Source organism: Eublepharis macularius, chromosome 7 (genome assembly GCF_028583425.1).
Source record: "Eublepharis macularius isolate TG4126 chromosome 7, MPM_Emac_v1.0, whole genome shotgun sequence".
Lineage (NCBI taxonomy): Eukaryota > Metazoa > Chordata > Lepidosauria > Squamata > Eublepharidae > Eublepharis > Eublepharis macularius.
In genome coordinates, this window is record NC_072796.1 from 4,497,660 (window position 1) to 4,518,472 (window position 20,813).

The window sequence follows — 20,813 nt, forward strand, 5'->3', positions numbered from 1 at the left end:
GACAGCAGTCTAGCTACGCTGCTGCTCAAAGATTGTAACAAAGCATCTGACAGGCATTAGTGCAAGTTTTATTGATTCTACAAGGATTACAAGCCACAGGAGCCAAAACTGTGCCCTCCGGAGGAAGGGGCAGAGCTGCAGCCAAGCCGAGAGATGGAAGTGCGGCATTCAAGTCATCAGCAGAATCAGAAACTTTCCCCTCCTGCCGAACAGCCTGCTCAGCTTTCATAGCAGGCAGCTCTCCAAAGTCTGCTCCAGCAGGGAGGGGGGGAGGGAGAGCTAAAATGTCCACCAAGGCCACATGTCCAGAAGAGCCAATCTTCAAGAACACAGCCATCTTCCAGCACATGGGTGCTCGACAGAACTTCAGTATTTCGGTCTCTTCACCTCAACCCTAGAAGGAGAGAGGTTAAATAGGCATGAACGAGCAAACACTGGTAGCAGAACTATGGACAGTTGGGCAGCTAAGAACAAGAGAGCTTCAGAGAGAAACCCAGTGCCCTCCTCCCCGGCACAAAATGGTCATAACTGACCAGCCTCGCCCCTAAGCAGCAGACTCCCAACTGCAGCAACGTCTCAATGAAAAGAGCAGTTCTACTAACCCATCAGCTTCCATCTTCTTCCTTTTCTCGATGATCTGAGAGAGAGAGGATTGTTACTGCTTGGCAGCCACAACACTGCCCCCATTTCAACAAAGGGACACACACACAGAGCCCAGAAAAATCAGCAACACACACGGATCACAGGCGGCATTCAACTACTGCTCAGCTCTGTCTGCGCTCAACAGCTTCTTCAGCTATAGACTCATACAATAGGCTGGGAGATGGGTCACCTCGGGGATACCAATCCACAGCCTTGGAGGCGTGTGCAAAACACCTGGTGAGATAGCTTATGCGCATGCATCCCTGTCTCCCAGCCAGACACAGAGTCATTCCCCACAGAATCCTAACAGATGACTCTGGGAGCTTTTTGTGAAAGTCTAGATAGGGAAATGGGGTTTTACTAGGGGGGGGGGGGGATTAGACTGTGGATGCTCACTGCGCTGATCTTCTTCCACTGCCGATCCAGCTCGGCCTTGTCGTTGGTCTCCTTGAAGCGGCGTGTCTTACGGCCTTCAGACATCTTGATCCCGTACTGGAATGCCGCTCTGAAGTCAAAGAACGGGACAGATGAGTACACGGGACAGAGAACGACCAGCCAGCCCAGAGCAGAGGCCCTGCGCGTTCACCTCTGTTTCAAGGAAGACCCACTCACAAGGGTCCCTGCAGAGGAGTCATGGTGAGCCACTCTGCTCCACACCCACCACGAGGAGAAGCTGCATGGCTTACTTGGGTAAAGCCTCTTTGTTGTTCATGTATTCACTGTACTCCTCTTGGGTGTCGAAGTCCCAGCGGCCGAGGGGTCCCTTTTTGTTGCCCTTCAAAAAAAGGAGAGAAAGCAGGTTTACCCATGCAGCAGAAAAAGACAGTGGAGCAGACTGTACCACTTTTAAAATGCTGGAGGGGGAGGGAGAATACCAATCTTGCAAATTCCTCTCAAACGCACAAAATCACTCCTCCTTGAAGATTAACAACAAAATTACATCAAGTTGAAAGCCCCTGCTGTGCTATTTTTCCTCCTGGCAGGGAGTTGTTGTTGAATAGCATTAGAGAGATGCAAACAGCTGCTCGTTTCAGTAAAAACATCAGCCCCCTCTCCCCACATCTGCTACCAAGCAGAGTTAGCATTTCAGGCTCCAACAGGAACTGCGAAGTCTTGAAGATCTAAAGCTCTTACAGGAGATATGCAAGGCAGTGACAGATAGGAGCGTTCGTTCCAGATCTGTAAAGACTGAAAACGCACCTGATCCATTTTGCTGTAGTCGACTTCTTCGTCACTGTCCACAGCCATGTCATCCATTCTAGACAGGAAAGAGACAAGCAGACAGCTTGGAGGCCCCACCTGGTATGTCCCATGCCTCAGACCTTACAGTATTGAAATGCAGCCAGCCAAAATAAAGCTCACCTGAAGCCACAAAGTACTGGACGCTCACTCAGTAATGACCTGTGGTGCTAGAGATTATACAGATCTGGCACTTTGGAGCTTGCCTCTACGCTCCACTGGGAGCTGCTTCGAAAGAAGCCGCTCAGAAGCAACACAAGCTTTGCTGCCGGAGTTTGGGAACGCTTCAAAACTTCAAGGCTCATGAAAGAGCGCACCTCTCAATGTCCTTAAAGCAGCGAGAAAGGCAGGGCTTCCCTGTTTTGTATCTGGCCAGTTCGCCCAACGCTGAGCAGTAAAATGCTAGAAACTGTCATGCACTCTCACACTCTCTATTGACGTTTATTAGTGACCTTCACTATGCCTTTCTTCAGCATAAATTACATTTGGGGTCCCCCAAAGTGGCTATCAAATTAATAAATAAGCAAGGTCAGGAGGCTGCCAAAGTCTTCACCCAAGCTGATGAGTTTGTATGACCCTAACAGACTCTTCAGGCCACAGGTAAAGATATGACCTACAAGTCTCCACCTTCTAATGCAGGGATCTCAAGAAGTAAAACACATCTGTCCCCTGCCTGGTTGTGGCAATCACCTGTGAATCAACTCCGCCAGTAACTTTTACTGCTATAGGGACCTCTAAGACATCACCTTTGGATTGCCCTTCATATGCAAACTACAACTTCGGAAACAGCTTCAACAGAGAGAATGCCATTTCGATACTTGTTCTAGGTTTAATAGTCATGACCTGAGTAAATATTTCTGAGTTCCTCTCACTGCTGCTCTGGCAGAAATACAAATCACATTTTACCCCACAGTATAAGATTATTAAGGTTAAGTTACTGTTTAGATTTTTATTTAGAAAATGTACATGCCACCTCTCCGGAGAACCTGCTCAAGGCAGCTCATATGTAACACAAAATTAAAGTGTGTGAAGAAAAAGCACGGACAGAAACTGGAATCTCAAACTGGGCCACAGTAATTATTCCTGTTGGATATTGTCAAACGCTCACTGCAACAGGTGACGGCATTTTGGGGCTAGGGGTACAGAGGACTAACGAAGTCCCATTTTGATTTGGTCTACTAGCCACACCGAGGGGTGACAGACTAAGGAAAAAAGCAAAGACTTCTGGACCCAGGGAAGCGTTAATTAAGCGTGATGAGAAAGCATGCTGGCCTAGGAGCAGCCACTTCTGTCCACGTTATGCAGCACCTACCATGTTCTGCAAAGGGGGGCCTCAGGGGCTACCAACCATTTCCACATTGGCAGCCGAAAAGAAGCCTTAAAATGTTCCACCAGGCAAAGCAGGTTTCTTGCTGAGGTCTGAACAAGTCCCCCCCCCCCCCATTTACACAGCTTCCTTACGTTGCAGGGTAGCATTCAGCATAGCTGTTGGACATCCCGAAGAAGTCACCCAGCTGCTTTTTGTCTTCAGGCTTTTTTATTGTGTTCATTGTTAAGGAAAAAGCAATCTAGACATCTCCACAAACAGAGAACTCCTGCTCCTCCCAGCCCAGCCCATCGCTCCACTCCTTTCCCCTCTCACTACAATCCCTTCCCCAAGCTTTTGCTTCTTTTCTAGTGAAAGCAACGCAAGAAGCAAGCCACTAAAGGGGAAAGCAGTGTGGTGTAATGGTTAGAGGGCCAGGCTACAAACTGGGAGGCCCAGGTTCGAATCAATGCTCTGCCAGGGAAACTTGCTGCATGGCCTAGGGCCAATCCCACATATTCAGGCTAACCTACCTTACAAGGTTGTGCCAGTATAAAATGGAAGAAAGAACAACAATGAGTCCTGATTCAAGCAAGGAGGGATATAAATAAAATAAAGGCCTCCACGCCACTTCATTGCCTCATGGCAGCAGCAACAACGCTGATATGAACTTCCCAGTCAACACATCGTGCATTTTCTAGAGCTGTGATTATCTAGATGCTCCAAGAATGCCAGCAGTACCACTGACTTCAGAGCAAAGAGGCGTGCCCCCTGCCCCACTTTATTTATTTATGTTGTTTATAGTCCACCTTTCTCACTGAGACTCAACCAGTGGTTTCTTTAAAATGGTCCACTGAAAATCAGGGCTCTTAACTCAGCGCTAAGGAGTCCCTAGAGCTGCGCCCCCCTCCCCCCCCCCCCGAAATACAACATCCTCAAACTGCAGGGCTGCTGTTTCAAAACAACACAGAGCCACTATGTGGTAGTAAAGCGTAACTACACCCGTGTACTTAAAAATGAAAAGTTGTAACAAGGTGTCAATGCCAAGTTAATTACAGTGTATTAACAATAGTTAACATCTGACTGATCGATTTGCCTACTTAGACTCTGATAAGGACGTATTCTAGCCAACATGCCTAGCGTGTCAAACTCAATAGAGGGTAAAACAGGTTCTGACTGGAATCAGCTATTATTTCTTAACAAGATCTAGACTTCACTTACGTGCTTTGTTTTTAACTATGTATTTTCATCGGTTTGTGCCGTTAATTGTTTGTATCAGACTATTGTTAACACACTATAATTTACTTTGTTAAATTGGCACTGACACCTCATTATGGGAAGTGATCAAGCAAGGCAATGGGTCAGGCAAAGGATTGACGATATCGAACGACAACCTGGCTTACAGGGCACTCCTGCCTTTATAGCTCCTCCTAGCAGCAGATATATTTCTGCACCTGCTTTCTATTTATCCATTCTGGAGGTAAATAAACTCAGGAGAGCGCTTACTTTGGCTAGATGTTCTGCCCTACCCTCTGCTGTTCTGGATGGCAGATTTAAGAAGATTCCTTGGAATGAGAGGCTATGTCCTTGTATACTTGGGGAGGTTGAAACCCAGGAACATGTGTTCCTGAGGTGCCCTTTCTTTAAGGAAGCACGTATGAGACTTATAAATCCCTTTCTGGAAGGTATCTCAGAACATCCGGATAAGAACAAATTAGAGAAACTGCTGTCAAACTCAGATTTCACAACATTACACCAGATAGCAAAAATTTTGTGCCCTGGTTGTTAAAGTCCATTAGAGTGTACGCCTCCACTCCGGCTGCTTGTCTAGAACTATGCTGAATTTCTGGTTTTTATAAATTTTGAAAGATATGTTTTAAATCGTACATATTCATATGCTCCATGTTTTAATGGTCGTAAAATATGTATTTTACTTTTTATGATAAATGTATTGGCTAAGTGCTGTAATAAAGAATCTACTACTACTACTACCACCTCATTATAACTTTTCATTTTTAAGTACATTGGTGTAGTTATGCTTTACTACCACACGGTGGCTCTGTTGTGCTGTTTGGGAACATCACACCCTGGTCCATTGCTTGCATTACAGGGCTGCTGTTTCGGGCATAAGGCTCAGTACAGACAGCAGCTTTCTGAAGTTCCCCAACACGCATGAGAAAGTATCCTCTGTGGACTAATGTCTGAACCTAGCAGAAGAAAGAGGGCTTTCCTGATGCAGCCTCCCATCGCTGCTGGCTCCCAAATACGCATTTAGTTCATATTAAAGGATATGATTCAGCCCCTTCCCAGCCGCCAGCTCCAGCAAACTTCTCGTTGATTGATTTAATCAGTTCTTTGGCTGAACCGGGACCTAGAAACAGAAAAGGACGTGCAAGCAAGAGAGATCGCATCAACGCAGGAGCAAGTCTGTACTCCCAGCTGCCACATTCAAAAGACTCTTACTCCATCGTCCTAGAACAAGTCCTAATCATAAGCTATCACAGCCAGGCTGCTCCAAATTGGGTGTTGCTGCTGCCTGACACGCAACAAAAACAGCACTAAACTGAATCACTCACACAGAGGGCAGTAGGCAACAGCTATCAAATGCAGCGCAGACATTACCGTCTTTCATCACTTGGAAGACTAATAAACATGTTTTCGTCTAAGCTTTTGTTAGCTGAGGCAAAGCTCCATGGCTATCCCACCTTTCTCCCCAATGGAGCTTAACGGCCTCCTAAATTTTAACCTCACAACAGCCCTTTGAGGTAGGTTACGCTGGAGAGAATGAGTGGCTCAAGGTCATCCAGCAAGCTCCCATAGCAGAGGTGGGACTCAATTCTGGGTCTCCCAGATCCTGCTCTGATACAGTAAGCACTTCATCGAATGATGCAGTCAGCCAGCAGCTGTGCCACAACAAGCTGGGTAGTCTTTAAGGTGGCACAAGACCCTCTCTGTCATCTTGACTGCCGCAAACTAACACTGTTAAGCCAGAACAGATTCATACTTACTGATATTAAAAGTGAAGACAGCTCTTTAAAAGCACAAACCCCAAACAGGTCAGCTGACATAATGCAAATCCCTACGTTTCTGTGAGGGCCAGCATCAGGGACAAAGGGCGATTCCAGATCCAAACTGGGCTACCTAGTGGACTGTTTAAAGTCAGAGGCAGCCACAAATTTTAGAGCTATCGTTTGTAAGCATTCACAAAACTGGAGGGTTTGGAGATAAACCTAGCCCCTTGCAAGCCCATGAAACGCAGCAGATATTAGACATAAGTCCCATGTGCCTCAGCCTATTTCATACCACCCGTAGCCAAAAAAAGAGAGCAACTTACCTTTATCAATATCAATTGGCTAAAAGAAGAAAGGAAAGAACTCGTTATCCTGAGAGGCCAACAAAGTGAGTGACTGACTGTTAGGCTCTTATATGAGCAAGAAGGGCAAAAAGGAAGGGACCCATGTTAGGTACTCGTGCATCTCCATTACACCCCTCTGCTTTGACACAATATACCCCTCTCTTGCTCCCCACTGTAAACTCTGCACTAGCAACATCCTATCTGGAAGACACTCATAGCCTCAGCTATGGCCCCAAGAATATTTTATACCCGGCATAACACGCCAAGCTCAAGCCGCTGTTACTGTAACCAAGGACTGATTCCCATCTTGTACCTATGACTTTCTAATCCCAATTACGGCACCCTGGCATAAACAACGTTCACTTGCCTCATCATCAGCTTTGGGCTTCTCAAAGTAGCTGTGTCTCTTCTTCTCCTCCTCCCGTTCCCGTTCCCGCTCCCTCTCGCGATCCCGTTCACGATCCCGCTCGTGTTCCCTGTCTCGCTCTCGCTCTCTCTCTCGTTCGCGCTCTCTTTCCCTGTACCTCTCCCGCTCTTTCTCTCGTGGCATCTTTGCTGCAGATGGCACGTAATCTCCAATGTCCTCAAAGATACTGTTTGCAAAAGAGATACACATTAAAATGGCTCAGAGAGCAGAAGAACATTCCCTGCGGGCTCCTCTAACACAAGCCCTTCCCACCACCAGTTTTCTGCAGGTCTGGGTACTGAAGGGGGCTCCCCTTTGCCAAGGTGCAACCGTCTCCTGAGCTCAAAGGAGGGATGAGCCAAGCCCCAGGTATCTGCTTTTTTTATCCCAAGTTCTGCAGGAAGTCCATTTAAATCTCTTCATTTCAACTTAAGGTAAGCAGCTACTTGAAAAGGCCCCCAAATCCCACCTAACCCCTGGGGACCATCTACGGAAACTGGCTTGCTTACTTCATATCTGCCTCAGGGGGTTTCTTCTCATCCAGTTTTCCTGCAAACAGAGAGCAGACAGAATAAGCCTATTTTGGCATGCATTTGATCCTATGAGATAATAAAAATGTTTGCACAGAGGTAGGCAGGCCTCAAGTTGAGGGAACAACTGATCTTTAAAACCAGAGCTCCAGCAGCCACCAGGTGCTGCCGTCTTCACAACTGCCTTCCCCACCTCTGAACATGCAACCGGTCACTGGGATCCAGGCAAGTTCCAATCCCTTAATGTGTCAGGGAGTTCAATACTGAACTCTAAAATACTAAAAGGAGCATTGACACTGGAAAGTTATAAAACATCCCTTCCTTACAACTTCCCGGGGCAGCTAAGCCAGAAGGTTTATGACATCTACCGTGACCTTTCTGATGGTCAGAGAGCCGGATGGACCTCTCTCCCTATTCCTCATTGAGCCCCTACCTCTTCCAAGTGACATGCAGGCAGTTTTGGGAAGATGACGTGCTTTCACCACAGCTTCAACCAGTCCCAAGAAGGCTTTTCCATGAGGAACTCTCTCCCTGCCGAGTCAAAGGCTCAGAATTCTGACCCGGCCACACCCCCGCCTTGAACCCATGGTTTGTTCACCATCTTCCTTCCAACGTAACTAATTATAGCAAACGTTCACTGGAGAAAGAAATGTGCACAGCCCTACCAGGCCATGGGACAGAAGCCTACCTTTGTCCTTCTTCTTGAGCTTTTTGTTGCGAGTGCCTTGTCTCAAATAGGAGAGAATTTGGGTCAGTTTACTGATGACAATATCGTTTGTGGTCAGTGTTGTCTGGGCCTGGACGGAAGAAATAAAAGGAATCAGCCACACGACAACAACAACAAACGCAAGAATGCCTTTTCTGGTTCAGGGAAAGTATTCCAGATGTTTACCTCCATGGTGGGGCAATCGGCCTTGCTCCGAATTAAGGTTGTGGGGATGTCCGTGTCTGCATATTCATCGTCAAGGTCCACCACGTAGGCCATCCTCCCTGGCAGGAAGAGCTCGTTCCTCTCATAAGCTTTGCCCTTGAACAGCATTCGGTAGATGTTGCGGCCTAGCAAAGAAGGACAGTCAAGGGCTCACTAGGGAACTGCCACCCCAGCGGCACGAGGGCATTGCAGCCTCTGCCTGGAACGGGAGGCCTTCCTAACAACACACATCCGAGAGCACAGCGGCCAACCAATGCAATATTCACACATGCTTGTGTGTCAGCATCCCTACCCAAACGGGTCTTGAATTCAATTTTGTTTTCTGGATCTTCATCTTTTCTAAAAAAAAAATTGGGGGTGGGGGAGAGAGAAAGAGAGATAGCATGATGAAAAACAGGGATTTCTGTGTCACCTTGTCCTTGAGACTAAAAGCCCACCAAGCCAGAGCTCTGTTTGCCCCTACTCACTTCGTTTCTTTGGGGGGCTTCTCCATCAGCTCCTCCTCTTCCTTTTCTTTGCTGGCAATCTCCGCACGCACCTGACCAGAAAGAGAAAGGACCTTCAAAATGCTATTCCGCTTCTTTCCCTGCATCTTATGAGTCTCCCAAGGACTGGGGACAGAAAGCCACAGAACCCTCCAGCAACGTGAGCAGAGAAATGACAAGGATACTCTGAACTCGTTATCAATTTGTTTACTCACATGTACACGGGGGGGGGAGGGGGCTTCGTTTCCCCCCCTGAACTTGAACATTCATTGCGTGAGTGTGCCCTTCCATGACTCTCAACTCCCATCAGTAAAAATAAAAGTTTCAATTTGGGGCGGGGGAGACTATAGCAAGATGTTTTATACATAAGAAGGTGGAAGTTACGACTACTGAAAGCTTATACCCTGAAAATCTTGTTGCCTGTATGGTACTACTGGACTCAAGCCATGCGATACATTAAAAGATCACACAAGTGCACACTTACAATACTGGACAAGAATGAACAGGAAGAACTGAATACAAAGTTGCACAACCATACTGCAGTACAGTCTTCAAGCTGTAGCATATAATTTACCAAACCAAAACACAGGCCCATATAAAGACCTCCGGTACTCCCACTTCGACAAAGGCTCGAGTTATGCACCAGCAGTAAAATGATAATCCTTGCTCTTTAGCGGGCAAAGTGCACGAGATATTCTTCCACACTGCAGAAAGCTAGACTTTTAACACGGATCACACAGTTCACACTCATTCCCCAAATCAACATTTAAAGAGACAGACCAGCCCAATAAAATGCATAGACAAGAGCCTCACACCGCTTCTTAAATGGGTAGCACTGTATAATAGAGGATCATACCACTATTCCGCCACTCCCCAGAGAAAAGTTTAAAGCCTTACTCCAGCCTAAGGAGCCTACCTAGGAGGGAAGAGCCACTTGAGTTGGAGGAAGGTTGGATCCACACCACTGTCTGTTTTAAGCCAGTTCTGGAGGATCAAGGACGAAACGGTTGCAAAGGAGAGGCCAACCGGAATAGGAGCCACATATTGCTAGTGGAGAAGCCACAAAATGCCGAGGGGAAAAGGCTCCCTTCCAAACGAGTGACTGACATGCTACTGCTCACCTTTTGCAGCAGAGCAAAATCCAGACCTTTCACCAAGTGAGTGTGCTCCATGTCACCACCCAAGAACTTGGACTCTTGAATCAACTGCCGCCTTTTCTCCGCAGCCGATTTATCCCTGGGGTGAATGAAAAAAAAGCCATACTGCATGATGCCTGAGCCACATGGGACCACCAAGAGAAAAGGCCACAACAGCAACTGCACTCACGCCTCTGCGGTCGGCCCCACTGCTCTGTAGTTGGCCGTCGTGCTGATCAGCTCTGTCTCCTCGTAGTCCTTGTTCACACCGTCCCGCCTCTCCTTGGCGCGGTCCCTGTACTTCTCCGCCAGCTCCCTCTCTCGCTCGATCTCTTGCTGCCGTAGCTTTGCATAATAGCTGGGATCAGAAAACAAGTCAGTTAATCATCATTACAGCACGCTCGCTGTGCTGTTCTAGGAATTCCCCCTTTCTCTTAACATTTATCTTGATTGCTACCACAAGCTGTTGAAGCAGGCCTCTTGTTCCTTCTTGGCCCGCTTTTCCCATGCTGACAGAACCAATGTATTTAATATTGACCAATATGAAGAGCTGACCAGCTTCCTGAAAAACACTCAAGCCTAGTTTTAAGAAGCCTGCAGGGACTTCCACAGTACTGGAACCTGCTCAGAGGCCCCCCTCTACTTTTCACTCTTGGGGAGATAGAAACAAAATGATATGCTTGGAGAGAACAGGGCATCAGGCCCAAACCACTGAAGGCACCTTGAATATGAATGAGGACGTGCAAGCAGAAAACTGAATCCCATGGGCATGGGCCGCACCTCTGAGGCACTGCACCTGCTTTGCCTATACAGAGGTCACAGATTCAATCCCTGACACTTCCAGTGAAAAGAGAGTCTGGTGGTAAGACAAGCAAAAGCTCTACCAGGGATCCCAGCGAGAGTACCAACAAGCCCAAGCACAGGGGAGATCCAACAGGCATTATATGCTTGAGCATCCAAGAAACTTTTGAAAAGATCCTTCATCAAAAGCTCCTGAATAAATTTAGCACTGAAAGGATAAGAGACAGGCCCTCTTCTGGATCAGTAAGCAGTTGAACAGTGGGGAAGAAGGATGGAGTATAGCAACAATTGTTACAATGAAGTGAAGCAAGCAGTGGGTTCCACAGAAACCAGGGGTCATAGCACGAAAACGGCAAATCAACATGCAGAAGTGATGGAAGAGGCAAATTCTGTGACAAAGATTATTAGGAAGGACTGAAAATAGCACAGCTACAACTATAATGGTCTACAGCGTGACTGCATTTTGAATACTGCATATCGTTCTGGTCATCCCATCACAAAAAGAGCATTACGAAATTGGAGAGAGTATGGGAAAAGGACAATTAAAAGGTCTGAGGGGTTGGAACACTTTCCCTGTGAGGAAAGGCTGAACAGCAAAGACAGAAAGGTATTATAAAAGATTTTATTAAATTATGCATAGTGTAGAGGGTAGAGATAGACCTCCCACGCTCCCAAGTCACTAAAATTTCGGGTCATCCAGTAAAATCGATTGGCAGTATATCCAGGACAGTATATCTGTGCCCAAAGCATAAGTGGTAACAATGCAGGGGACTGAGCTGAATTGGGAAGTCCGATTCAAATGTCTCCAATGCCATCGACTCAGCCTCAGGCAGGCGATTATCTCTCAGCCTCAGTCCTGTCCCCGTCTGCTATATTGGAATAATGTAAGGACTATCACAGCGTAACACACATGAAATGTTTTCAATGCTTAAAAATGCCCTACAAATTCTGTATTTTCATTAACTTACAGAATTCATGGGCAAAAGATATTTCGATGGCAACTCGCTCAAATGGGGACTAGAAAATTCAAGGACATATTACTCAACAGGTATTACCCATTAGGCTACAAGGAAATTCTATTTTTAGACTATGTACTTCTAGATACCAGTTACAGAGGAACAACAATGGGGAAGGGCAAATGTATTCTTGCCCTACCTGAGGAACTGATCATCTAGCTGCCAACTGCTCAGAATTTTCATCTTTACATTTGCTGGTTTGCAAGGAAAACATGACTTAGGACTAGATGGAGTCTTGGTTTCATCTAGCAGGGCTACTGACTACTGAGACAGGCTATCATAAAATAACATTACCAACACTTCCTGTTTAATGATGTCACAGGCCCCCAAAAGCTATAATAAAATCATTAATCGTATCGGCTCCCAGGTTATTAATTGACCAAGCTCATAAGCACAGTCTCTATGCTGTAACTGGGGCAAAAGCCAGAGGCGGTACCAGTCCAGAAAGCTGACCCTATCCAGATATATCCAAAGATACTCAATGACATCATTAACTTCCTCGTCTTTAAAAAGGGTGGTAAATGGATGGAGAAATCAGCATTGAGGATTGATTTTTCTATTCAAAGCACAGCACCCTCCCCTCTCTTAAAGAGGAGCCAGTCAAGGGCCCAGCTCCTTTAGGCAAGCATTCATGGAGCATTTTTCCTGCACTTTAATAACACTTCAGAGCCTTCGGAAACCTGTGACCCCAGGTGTCTCTCTATTTACCTTTTCTTTTTTCTCCTGCGAGCAGCTGGATCTTCATCTTCGTTGTACTCCCTTGGCATCCTACGAAGAACAAGAATATTCTGATGCATCACAACAGCAACTGATCTAAAACACTGCATCAGTGCTGAATGTTGTTACTCTTGCTCCACATTCAACATAGCATTGCATTAACTTTGACTTACAATTTCATACTCTGTCAAGATTATATACATTTTGAAAAAGCCATACTGGACTGTAATATTAGGTAAATATGCAGTAACTGAGAAACGTTCAGTGAGGTTCTGTCACGAAGTATAGAGGCTGCATGCTTACTCATGATGGCGCGATTTGGACGGTGGGGCAGATGTTGGAGCTGCCCTTGGGGTCATAAGAAGCTTCCGAAAGTCTTCATTGGTCAGTTTGGACCTATGATAAAAACAACAGTGTTTTTACTTGACAGGACAAAGGTGTGATAAACTGATACCCTGTATGCATTGCATTATGCCACAAGCTAACTATGCAGCAGAAACGCTGCTTTACAACGTGCTGACTGGATGTGGTTGAAAAAGTGCAAGGAGCTTGGAGACCCTAGAATAAAAAAGGAGTTCTAGAGGCTCTCTTGCCCTCTCCCATGGGGATTATAACATGCAAGTTTGGGATAAGTTACAAAACACACACAAAATGCAGCAGCACAAATAGTTTTCTAGATCCAGAGCTAGCTATGGTTCATTCTTCCACAGACTCCCTCTACTCAGTCCTGGGGAATGTTCTTTAGGCTCCTTGCCGTTTGAGCAGTGGCAAAACTTTCATCTCAAAATCCCTAACTGTTTAATCAAAAGACAACAGAAGGCTCTACTCACTGGTGGAAAGAATGAGAATCATCCACCTCATGGCCATCTGGGGCCAGAGGGTTAGAGAACGGCTCACCTGGAAGGAAAGAAGAACTGATTACTAATCGAGGAGGCACACATTCTATCATCAAGCACAAAATTTATAGCAGGAGCTCCTGGCCGTGGATAAAGCAACAGACACATGCAGGCCAGCCATGAACAAGGGACTTCACTGAGAACGTGAGGCTCACTGCCTTGCAAGGCATTTGATTCTTGTCTCCATTGCAGCGGTTCTGGAACTCCAAGGTTGAATGCTCTTGGGCAGCCCCCCTTTATGTTATTAAACCCATAAGCCTTATCTGATATTTTAACTGAAACAGTCACTGGCTCTTTGGCCCATATCCTTCTTGACAAGTAGTTTGTCACCCTTCCACTTGTGTTACTTCCACTTACAGTGATACCTCCTGAACAACCAGTAGTATCCAGATTATATTCCAAGATTGTTCCTTGGATGCTTATCAAGAGTTCCTTCTTTAGGCCATCAGTGACGGCATACAAATTTCCCTGGAAGGCATCTAGCCTGCAATTACCAACATTCCTTTGCCGTTTGCAGCCCAGAGAGTGCAGGATGCATGCTTGATCCACCTGAGGCAGAGGCCCAACAAGCATAGCTGGAATCCTGCATGAATTGTGCGTGCTTCCTAACAGAGCCTATCTGTCCTATGCAGGAGTTCTTTTTCATTGAGGTGGGTTACATATGTAAGACAAGTACATGCTCAGGACCTTTTAAAGTGCAATTTTGGATCAGAAACTAGCCAGTCATATATTATCGTTCCGCCGGGCCTGTAAGACAGAGCTGTTCCGCCAGGCGTTTGGTGATTGAAGGGGGCGGTGCCATGTCGGCCTCCCACCTTTGGGGTGGGGAAGGTTCTCCCCACCACTGCACCTTGTTAATTTGTTTTATTATTTGTATATTGATTTTAGTTTTTGTTTTTATCAATTTTAACTGTTCACCGCCCAGAGCCCCTGGGATGGGCGGTATATAAATTGAATAAATAAATAAATAAATAAATAGTCTACCTTCTGATTAAGAGAACTTCTACACACACACACTCCTTTGCAATGCACAAGAACCAAGCATTGGACAAAGGGTTATAGAAAACTTTCTCTCAAGGTAGAAAGTTCAAAGTGTTGGTTGATGGCACTCACCTCTTACCTCCCTATCCTCCCACCTGACAACAGTGATCCTGCACCCTGAATCCACTTCTACCCAACCAACACAAAACATCATCATCAAATGCCCACCTAATCACAAGTAAAAACATGGGGCATAAAAGCCCTCTAATCAAATCTATTTTATTTACAATAGTACATCCATGCACCATCAACCAACTCGAGGTTAGGTTTGATGCCTCTTTGCTGTGTGTGTGTGTGTGTGTGTGGAGGGAGAGTGTCCTCATGTCATAGCTGACTTATGGCGACCCTTGGCAGGGTTTTCATGGCAAGGGACTAAAGGTTTACCATTGCCTGCCTCTGCAACTTTGGTCTTCGTTGGAGGTCTCCCATCCAATTACTAACCAAGGCCAGCCCTGCTTAGCTTCTGAGGTCTAACGAGATCAGGCTCACCTGGGCCATCCAGGTCAGGGCCCGACTTTCTATACTACTTCGTAACAACAGCAGTGTACTTATACACCACTCTTCCACACAGTGAAGCAACTGGAAACTCCACCCCAAGCAACTGCTTCAGTATAAGGCAGTGGGTCCATCAGCATCATAACAGTGTGCTTATGTACTGCTCTTCTAGAACAGCGAACAAAGTCGGCATTGTTCTCTCCCCCATATAGCTGGGAAACTGGGGCTGAGAGGAGGGGCTTCCCCAGGGCCGCCTGCCGAACTTGGGGCAGTAGTGAGGATTCGAACCAGCAAAGTTCCGACCCGCAGCCCAACCACTTAACCCCTACGCTACCGCAGCTTCATTAAGGGTTAGGGGGAGAAACCGGGGCTCTGGGCCTTTGCCTCAGGCCCGCGGCTCGGCTACCGGGGGCGATTCAGGTCGAGGCGCAAGGCAGCTCCACAGGCCGCCGACCCACAGGGTTGCTGTGAGGATCAAGGGGCCTACTGGGAGACTCGCCTCTGCGGGCCCCTCCCGCCCGCGGCCACACTCACTGTCTCGCTCAGGCATCTTGGCTCCGGGGCTCCGAGTGGGCCAAGCGCCTCCGCCACAGCCGCAGGCCTTCCTCGCCGCGACACCCTGCGCCGGAAGGGGCGGAAAGACAACAGGAAAACAGCCAATGAGAGCAAGCGACAGGGGCCTCGACCCACAACGCCTCGCGCCGGGGCGCTTTCGCCGACAACGCCTCGAGAACGAGCCCTATGCTCCTCCCCCAAGCTTTGCATAGCCACGCCCCCTCACTAATCCGAAAGTGTTTATTGGTCAGAAATGAGGGCGGCGCCATTGTCTGAGGCGAGCTGCGAGGCTGGGGCTCAAGATGGCGGCGACCTCGGCTGTGCGGCTGGTCGGGAGCCGCCTCAAGGAGATCCGGATCCACCTCTGCCAGCGCTCGCCGGGCAGCCAGGGCGTCAGGTGGGCGGGAGGCCGCCGCAGCGGGGCTTTCGTTCTCCCAGAGGGGGTTCCCTCAGGCGGACTCTTTGGGTTGTCAGGCCAAACGGTCAGGGGGCGGAGCCGCAGAGCATGTGGGCGGGGCCCGAGGGAGGGGCCTCTTGTGAAAGGGGCGGGGCGACCCTGGCTGAATCTCAAGCGATCCCGACCCCCTTTATTTTTTTATTTGTAGGTTGCCTTTTTTCCCCTTAATAGGATTTTATTGTTGTTTTAGAATTAGTTGTAAAACATACAGTCGATTAAAAGAAGGGAAAGCTAAGAGAAATAGAAGAAAAAACCCTAGGTCGATAGAGAGGAATGCTACCAACTTTCTGTTTGAAAAGGTCTAACAATGTCACATACGATGTACTAACTCTAAAGTTACCATAAATAACTAGATCCAGAGGAGTTAGCCATGTTATTCTATAGCTGCAAAATAGTAAAGAGTCCAGTAGCACCTTCAATATTAACCAACTTTGTTGGCCATGCATGTGATGAAGAGAGCTGTGGTTCTTGAAAGGTTATGCTATAATAAAGTTGGGTTAGTCTTAAAGTTGCTACATAAATAACTACTTTTCCTTTCCATTCTTCCCCTCTCCCTAATCTTCAAAGGCACAGATCATTTGTTTTTTTTCTGTTTCTTGCAAAAAGTATGTAAGTGGCTCAAAAACTTACCTAATGTCTTTTCCCTGATTAAAGACATCATTTGGCCATCTTGGCATAGTCCTATCAATTTTTCCAGCCAATCTTCTACTGTAGGTATTGTTGGTACTTTCCATAGGTTGCCTTTTTGCTGATACTCAAGGCGGATTGCAAAACGTAAAACAAAAATCTGGTGGCACTTCAAAGACTAACATGAGCTTTCCCAAGTCACAGCTCATTTCCTGCAACATATCCAGAATATAAATTCTTGCAGTCAGGCAACAGAAGGCAGCCAATGAACAATGCGATGGGACTGGGGTTACAGAGCTAGAGATCCACAGGAGTTAGCCGTGTTAGTCTGTAGTAGCAAAATAGTAAAGAGTCCAGTAGCATCTTAAAGACTAACCAACTTTATTGTAGCATAAGATTTTGAGTTCTCTTCGTCAGATGCATGAGCTAGAGCTAGAGAGCAATATAAACAAAGGCAGTGAGCTACCTCATTTACTCTAAAGGAAGGCGACCCTGAACATTACACACAAAAACATTTTTTACAACTTTTGTGCAAATACCAAGGCATGATTTGAGTCCACTGGCTCCTTAGAGACCAACAAGATTTTCAGGGTGTAAGCTTTTGAGAGTCAGTGCTTCCCAAAGGGAGCTCTTAATAGCTTACCTCTTATTTAGAGTACAATACAGGATAAAACCAATGCAGTAAAAGCAGGTGATGCAGTAACCATTGCAGTTGTTTACAATGCTGTTCTGTTGTAAAGGTGTGGTTACTTCTTCCAGTGGAGATCCTCAGAGGGATCCAGCCCTGACACTTCTCTGGCAGTCCTCTCTGCCTGTGGATGATGCATGTTGAACTGAGCGTTCCTAATGGGCCAGCCAAAGTCTTCACCAGGGCAAGGGGGAAGAGTTCCCCCAGTGTGGTGCCTTTGGACACCATGGTGTAAGGCAGCGTTTCCCAACCTTCTTTCCATGGAGGAAGCCCTATTTTAATTCTTTAAATCCCAAGGAACCCCTACCTATGAAAACATTTACAGGCCAGAAAAAGTTGATGGCATTGAGCGCAATTCAGTTATTGCAAAATCATTGTAACTTGGGTTGTCATTGCTGTGTGACAATACAAAACGAAACCAGGCACAATACCACTAACTATAATCTCAGTAACTGTGGTATTTTAAAGGAAACTTGGAATTGCTGTTTTTCAAAACATTTATTTATTCAGTGATTTCTAATGGAACCTCTGGGTTTTGCAGAACCCTAGTTGGGAAACGGCGGCATAAGATTGCTTGCTGTAGTTGCCTCTAGTTTGGTCCTCAGCCTTCCTCCTCAGTGTGAAGTACAATGGAAGCTTTAGCCAAATCGTATCACTGATGGACACACTGCCGCTTGTTTACACAGGGCTTTATTTATTTATTTGTGGCTCTGGTATGTGTGCAAGAGAGCCCCTTTCAGCCCATCCTAAGTAGTTACACGTTTCCAAATCCACTTAAGTTAATGTGCTTAGAAGTCTGGAACTCGGTTGAGAGTGGCTCAGCCTGTCTTGTACCCTTCAGAACATGCAACTTCAAATCAGGCTTCATGCTGTGCAGCAGCAGGGAAGCTCTGGGGGGGGGGGGTCACAGGGTACAGCTGTTTGTCGAGGCCTAAGAGCACACGTGCTGCTGTGCTTTTGGCTCACAAGAGGCAGCCAGCGGCATGGCAGATGCCACATTTGGTCCAAACTCTGCAAATGCTCAGCACTCCTGCTCCCAGTGGTTGCGAAGTGTTGAAGCGTGAGGGGATGGGTGACCAGCCCAAGCAGTACTGCAGGGATACAGCAAGGCATTGTGAGTGGAGGAGTCTTCCATGTTGCCACAGCTGATTTTTGCCATGCTTATTCCAGCACAGATCAGTGCCCCCTCCCTATTAACACACACATGTTATTGCTATGTTACTTAGTTGATGCTTGTGTTAGCATAGAGACTTTTGAACTGAGTTCCAGGGAACTGTGGGGGTTCCTCAATGATATCATTAACATTGGACAAGTTTCACCACCACCACTGATCCTTCCCTCAGGAGTTGAGCATTGGGTGTCCTTGAGGGCACACACTCAGCTGGCACGGAAAGGTCGAACTCCCCCCCCCCCCGCCCCAAATCCTCTGCAGTACGTAGGTATTTCTCAGGTCGTAACCCTAGCACTGCATATTTCTACGTTGTGTTGATCTGAACAGCACTTGGAAAAGTCAGTCTGACATGTTGGCACGTGTGTGGTTTGTCCTTTGCAGAGACTTCATTGAGAAGCAGTACGTTACGTTAAAAAAGGCAAATCCAGATTTCCCCATTCTCATCAGAGAGTGCTCAGATGTGCAGCCCAAGCTCTGGGCTCGATATGGTGAGTTGCAGAGAGTGGTCCTGTTCATGAATGTTAGTGTGGTGGAAGCAGCTTGTCAGGTGGCACAACCATCAGACTTTTCCAGAGTGATGGGAAGCTGGAGTCCCTCTTCTGTCTGTTTGAACTGTTCTGTGATTCTTCAACCCTGTCCGGACTTGTGTGACTGAAAACAGAAATTCCACAAAGCGGCTTTAGCACGGCTAATCCCATCCTTCTCTCACACACTGATGTCCCTCCATCCTGTGGCTGATGTCCAAAGCTGCTCTCTTGTTTCTCCTCCCAAACGTCTTGGGCCTGCCTGAATAAACCGTTCCTGCAGCTGGAAAAATTATGACAAGCAAGAAAACTTGAGCCTGTATAACAAGGCAAATCAGGATCTCATTCCCTCCCTTATCCTTTGGGATTAAATCTTAAATGTTTTGGATTTCAGCTCCTAAAATGCTATTTAATATAAACATAATTAGCTGGGAGTCAGCTTAATCCAGTCTGAGGCCTTTTACATTATCCAGACCATACACTAGGAAAAGTGGCAATGAAACACGTGGCTAAAGTCTGATCTCTTTTGGGAAACAATTGGTGTTTCTGGTAGTGTACACTGGCAAGTTCATGTTAGTGGCCCAGCTAACCTGGTCACTGAGGACGTAGTGAGATCTTTCTTCTAGATTTGTACATGGCTGGGAACTTCATGCCAAAACAGACTTTTAAGACATTGTGACAGCTAAAGAACTTAGAACTGTGTGGGGTATCTGTGGCAAGACAGTGTTGATGGTTTGCACAAAACTGGTGAGACAGATGGCATTGTATCTTCTGAAGACCCAGATCCATAAATATGCCTGCTGTGTTAGAGATCATGTAAGATTTTCCTCTTTAATAAGGTCACAAAGCCAGTTGCTTTCTGGAACTCTTAATGGAGATAAGGGGAACGTTGCTGGTCATCAGGACTGCTGCATTTCTTAGGGTTTATTATGGCCACTGACCTATTGGCTGTCAAGTATCTTGTACCATTTTAGTCACTGATTACTCCAGTTTAAAGAAACTTAAGATGTAATGCAGAGGGAGACAGATGGAGCATATCTGTTGGTGGCACAGGGCATAAGGAAAAGTCTGTGCCCGCACACTTAAAAGAAACATGGTGCTTGTGGGATGACACACTTCCTTTTTAAAATAGCCGCGTTCTGGAAGTAGAAACTCTGTAGAATCCTGGGATCATGGTTTGACTGTACAGGTTGTGTTTCAGTATCTCTTTGTTATTGTTGCCCATCCATTCTGGCTGTAACAGCACCTGGCTGCTGCGTTTGCACTCAGCTCCAAAATCAGGTTTATTACTGGCATGGTAACTGCAAATGCATGTAGTCAAGGAACTCACTTCTAGAGGGACTTTGGGGCAGAATAGGGTTGACAGCTCTCTGCTAGCAATTGCTGGAAGTGTTTCAGGGCAGAGTTGAGGGAGGAAGATCATCATGAATGTCATGACATCACTTCCAGTTAAGCAGCCGGAAGTGATGTCACAGTGACTGCAGTGCTACTTTAGGAATTCCCCTCATCACTCTGGTAAATACTTATGTATACCTTTTCTATTTTCAGAGTTCGGCAGAGAGAAGAGTGTACCATTGAACAACCTGACCATGGACCAAGTTGCCAGAGCTTTAGAGACTGTTGTTAAGAGCAAAGCCTAAAGTTAATGCATGGTACTTGCATTCAAAAATCTAAATCCAGCGGTGAAGCATGTATGGATGTAACTTATTAAATTGCATATAAAAATATGGCTCACAAAATAGAATTCAAATATCTGTTCTAGCCAGGTGTGTTTGTTGCAGGTTGATTCTTCCTA

General features: G+C 46.5%; 2 protein-coding genes across 2 annotated transcripts; one reads left to right on the plus strand and one right to left on the minus strand.

The window, feature by feature from the left end:
• Positions 1-47: 47 nt before the first annotated feature.
• IK (IK cytokine) lies at positions 48-15,618 on the minus strand. The gene is made up of 20 exons (XM_054985468.1): positions 15,531-15,618; positions 13,395-13,461; positions 12,868-12,960; positions 12,556-12,615; positions 10,221-10,388; positions 10,016-10,130; positions 8,877-8,947; positions 8,702-8,748; positions 8,371-8,534; positions 8,167-8,275; positions 7,458-7,497; positions 6,910-7,135; positions 6,522-6,540; positions 5,479-5,558; positions 3,343-3,422; positions 1,843-1,900; positions 1,329-1,417; positions 1,039-1,147; positions 603-637; positions 48-394 (listed from the first exon to the last, which is right to left on the minus strand). Exons 1-20 carry the CDS (start codon positions 15,544-15,546, stop codon positions 367-369), a joined length of 1,674 nt encoding a protein of 557 aa, XP_054841443.1. The 5' UTR covers positions 15,547-15,618; the 3' UTR covers positions 48-366.
• Positions 15,619-15,817: 199 nt separating this feature from the next.
• Positions 15,818-20,768, plus strand: NDUFA2 (NADH:ubiquinone oxidoreductase subunit A2). The gene is made up of 3 exons (XM_054985769.1): positions 15,818-15,948; positions 18,876-18,982; positions 20,567-20,768. Exons 1-3 carry the CDS (start codon positions 15,854-15,856, stop codon positions 20,656-20,658), a joined length of 294 nt encoding a protein of 97 aa, XP_054841744.1. The 5' UTR covers positions 15,818-15,853; the 3' UTR covers positions 20,659-20,768.
• The last annotated feature ends 45 nt before the right edge of the window (positions 20,769-20,813 follow it).

What these genes read in the sequence shown, in the direction of transcription:
- IK (XM_054985468.1), bottom strand. An exon ending in CGCAGGAGAAAAAAGAAAAG is followed by an intron (nt 10,389 to 12,555) that starts GTAAATAGAGAG and finishes TTCTGATCCCAG; the next exon opens with CTATTATGCAAAGCTACGGC. An exon ending in ATTTTGCTCTGCTGCAAAAG is followed by an intron (nt 8,948 to 10,015) that starts GTGAGCAGTAGC and finishes CTTTCTGGTCAG; the next exon opens with GTGCGTGCGGAGATTGCCAG.
- NDUFA2 (XM_054985769.1), top strand. Translation starts at nt 15,854, where the DNA reads ATGGCGGCGACCTCGGCTGTGCGGCTGGTCGGGAGCCGCCTCAAGGAG. An exon ending in CCGGGCAGCCAGGGCGTCAG is followed by an intron (nt 15,949 to 18,875) that starts GTGGGCGGGAGG and finishes TGTCCTTTGCAG; the next exon opens with AGACTTCATTGAGAAGCAGT. An exon ending in CAAGCTCTGGGCTCGATATG is followed by an intron (nt 18,983 to 20,566) that starts GTGAGTTGCAGA and finishes TTCTATTTTCAG; the next exon opens with AGTTCGGCAGAGAGAAGAGT.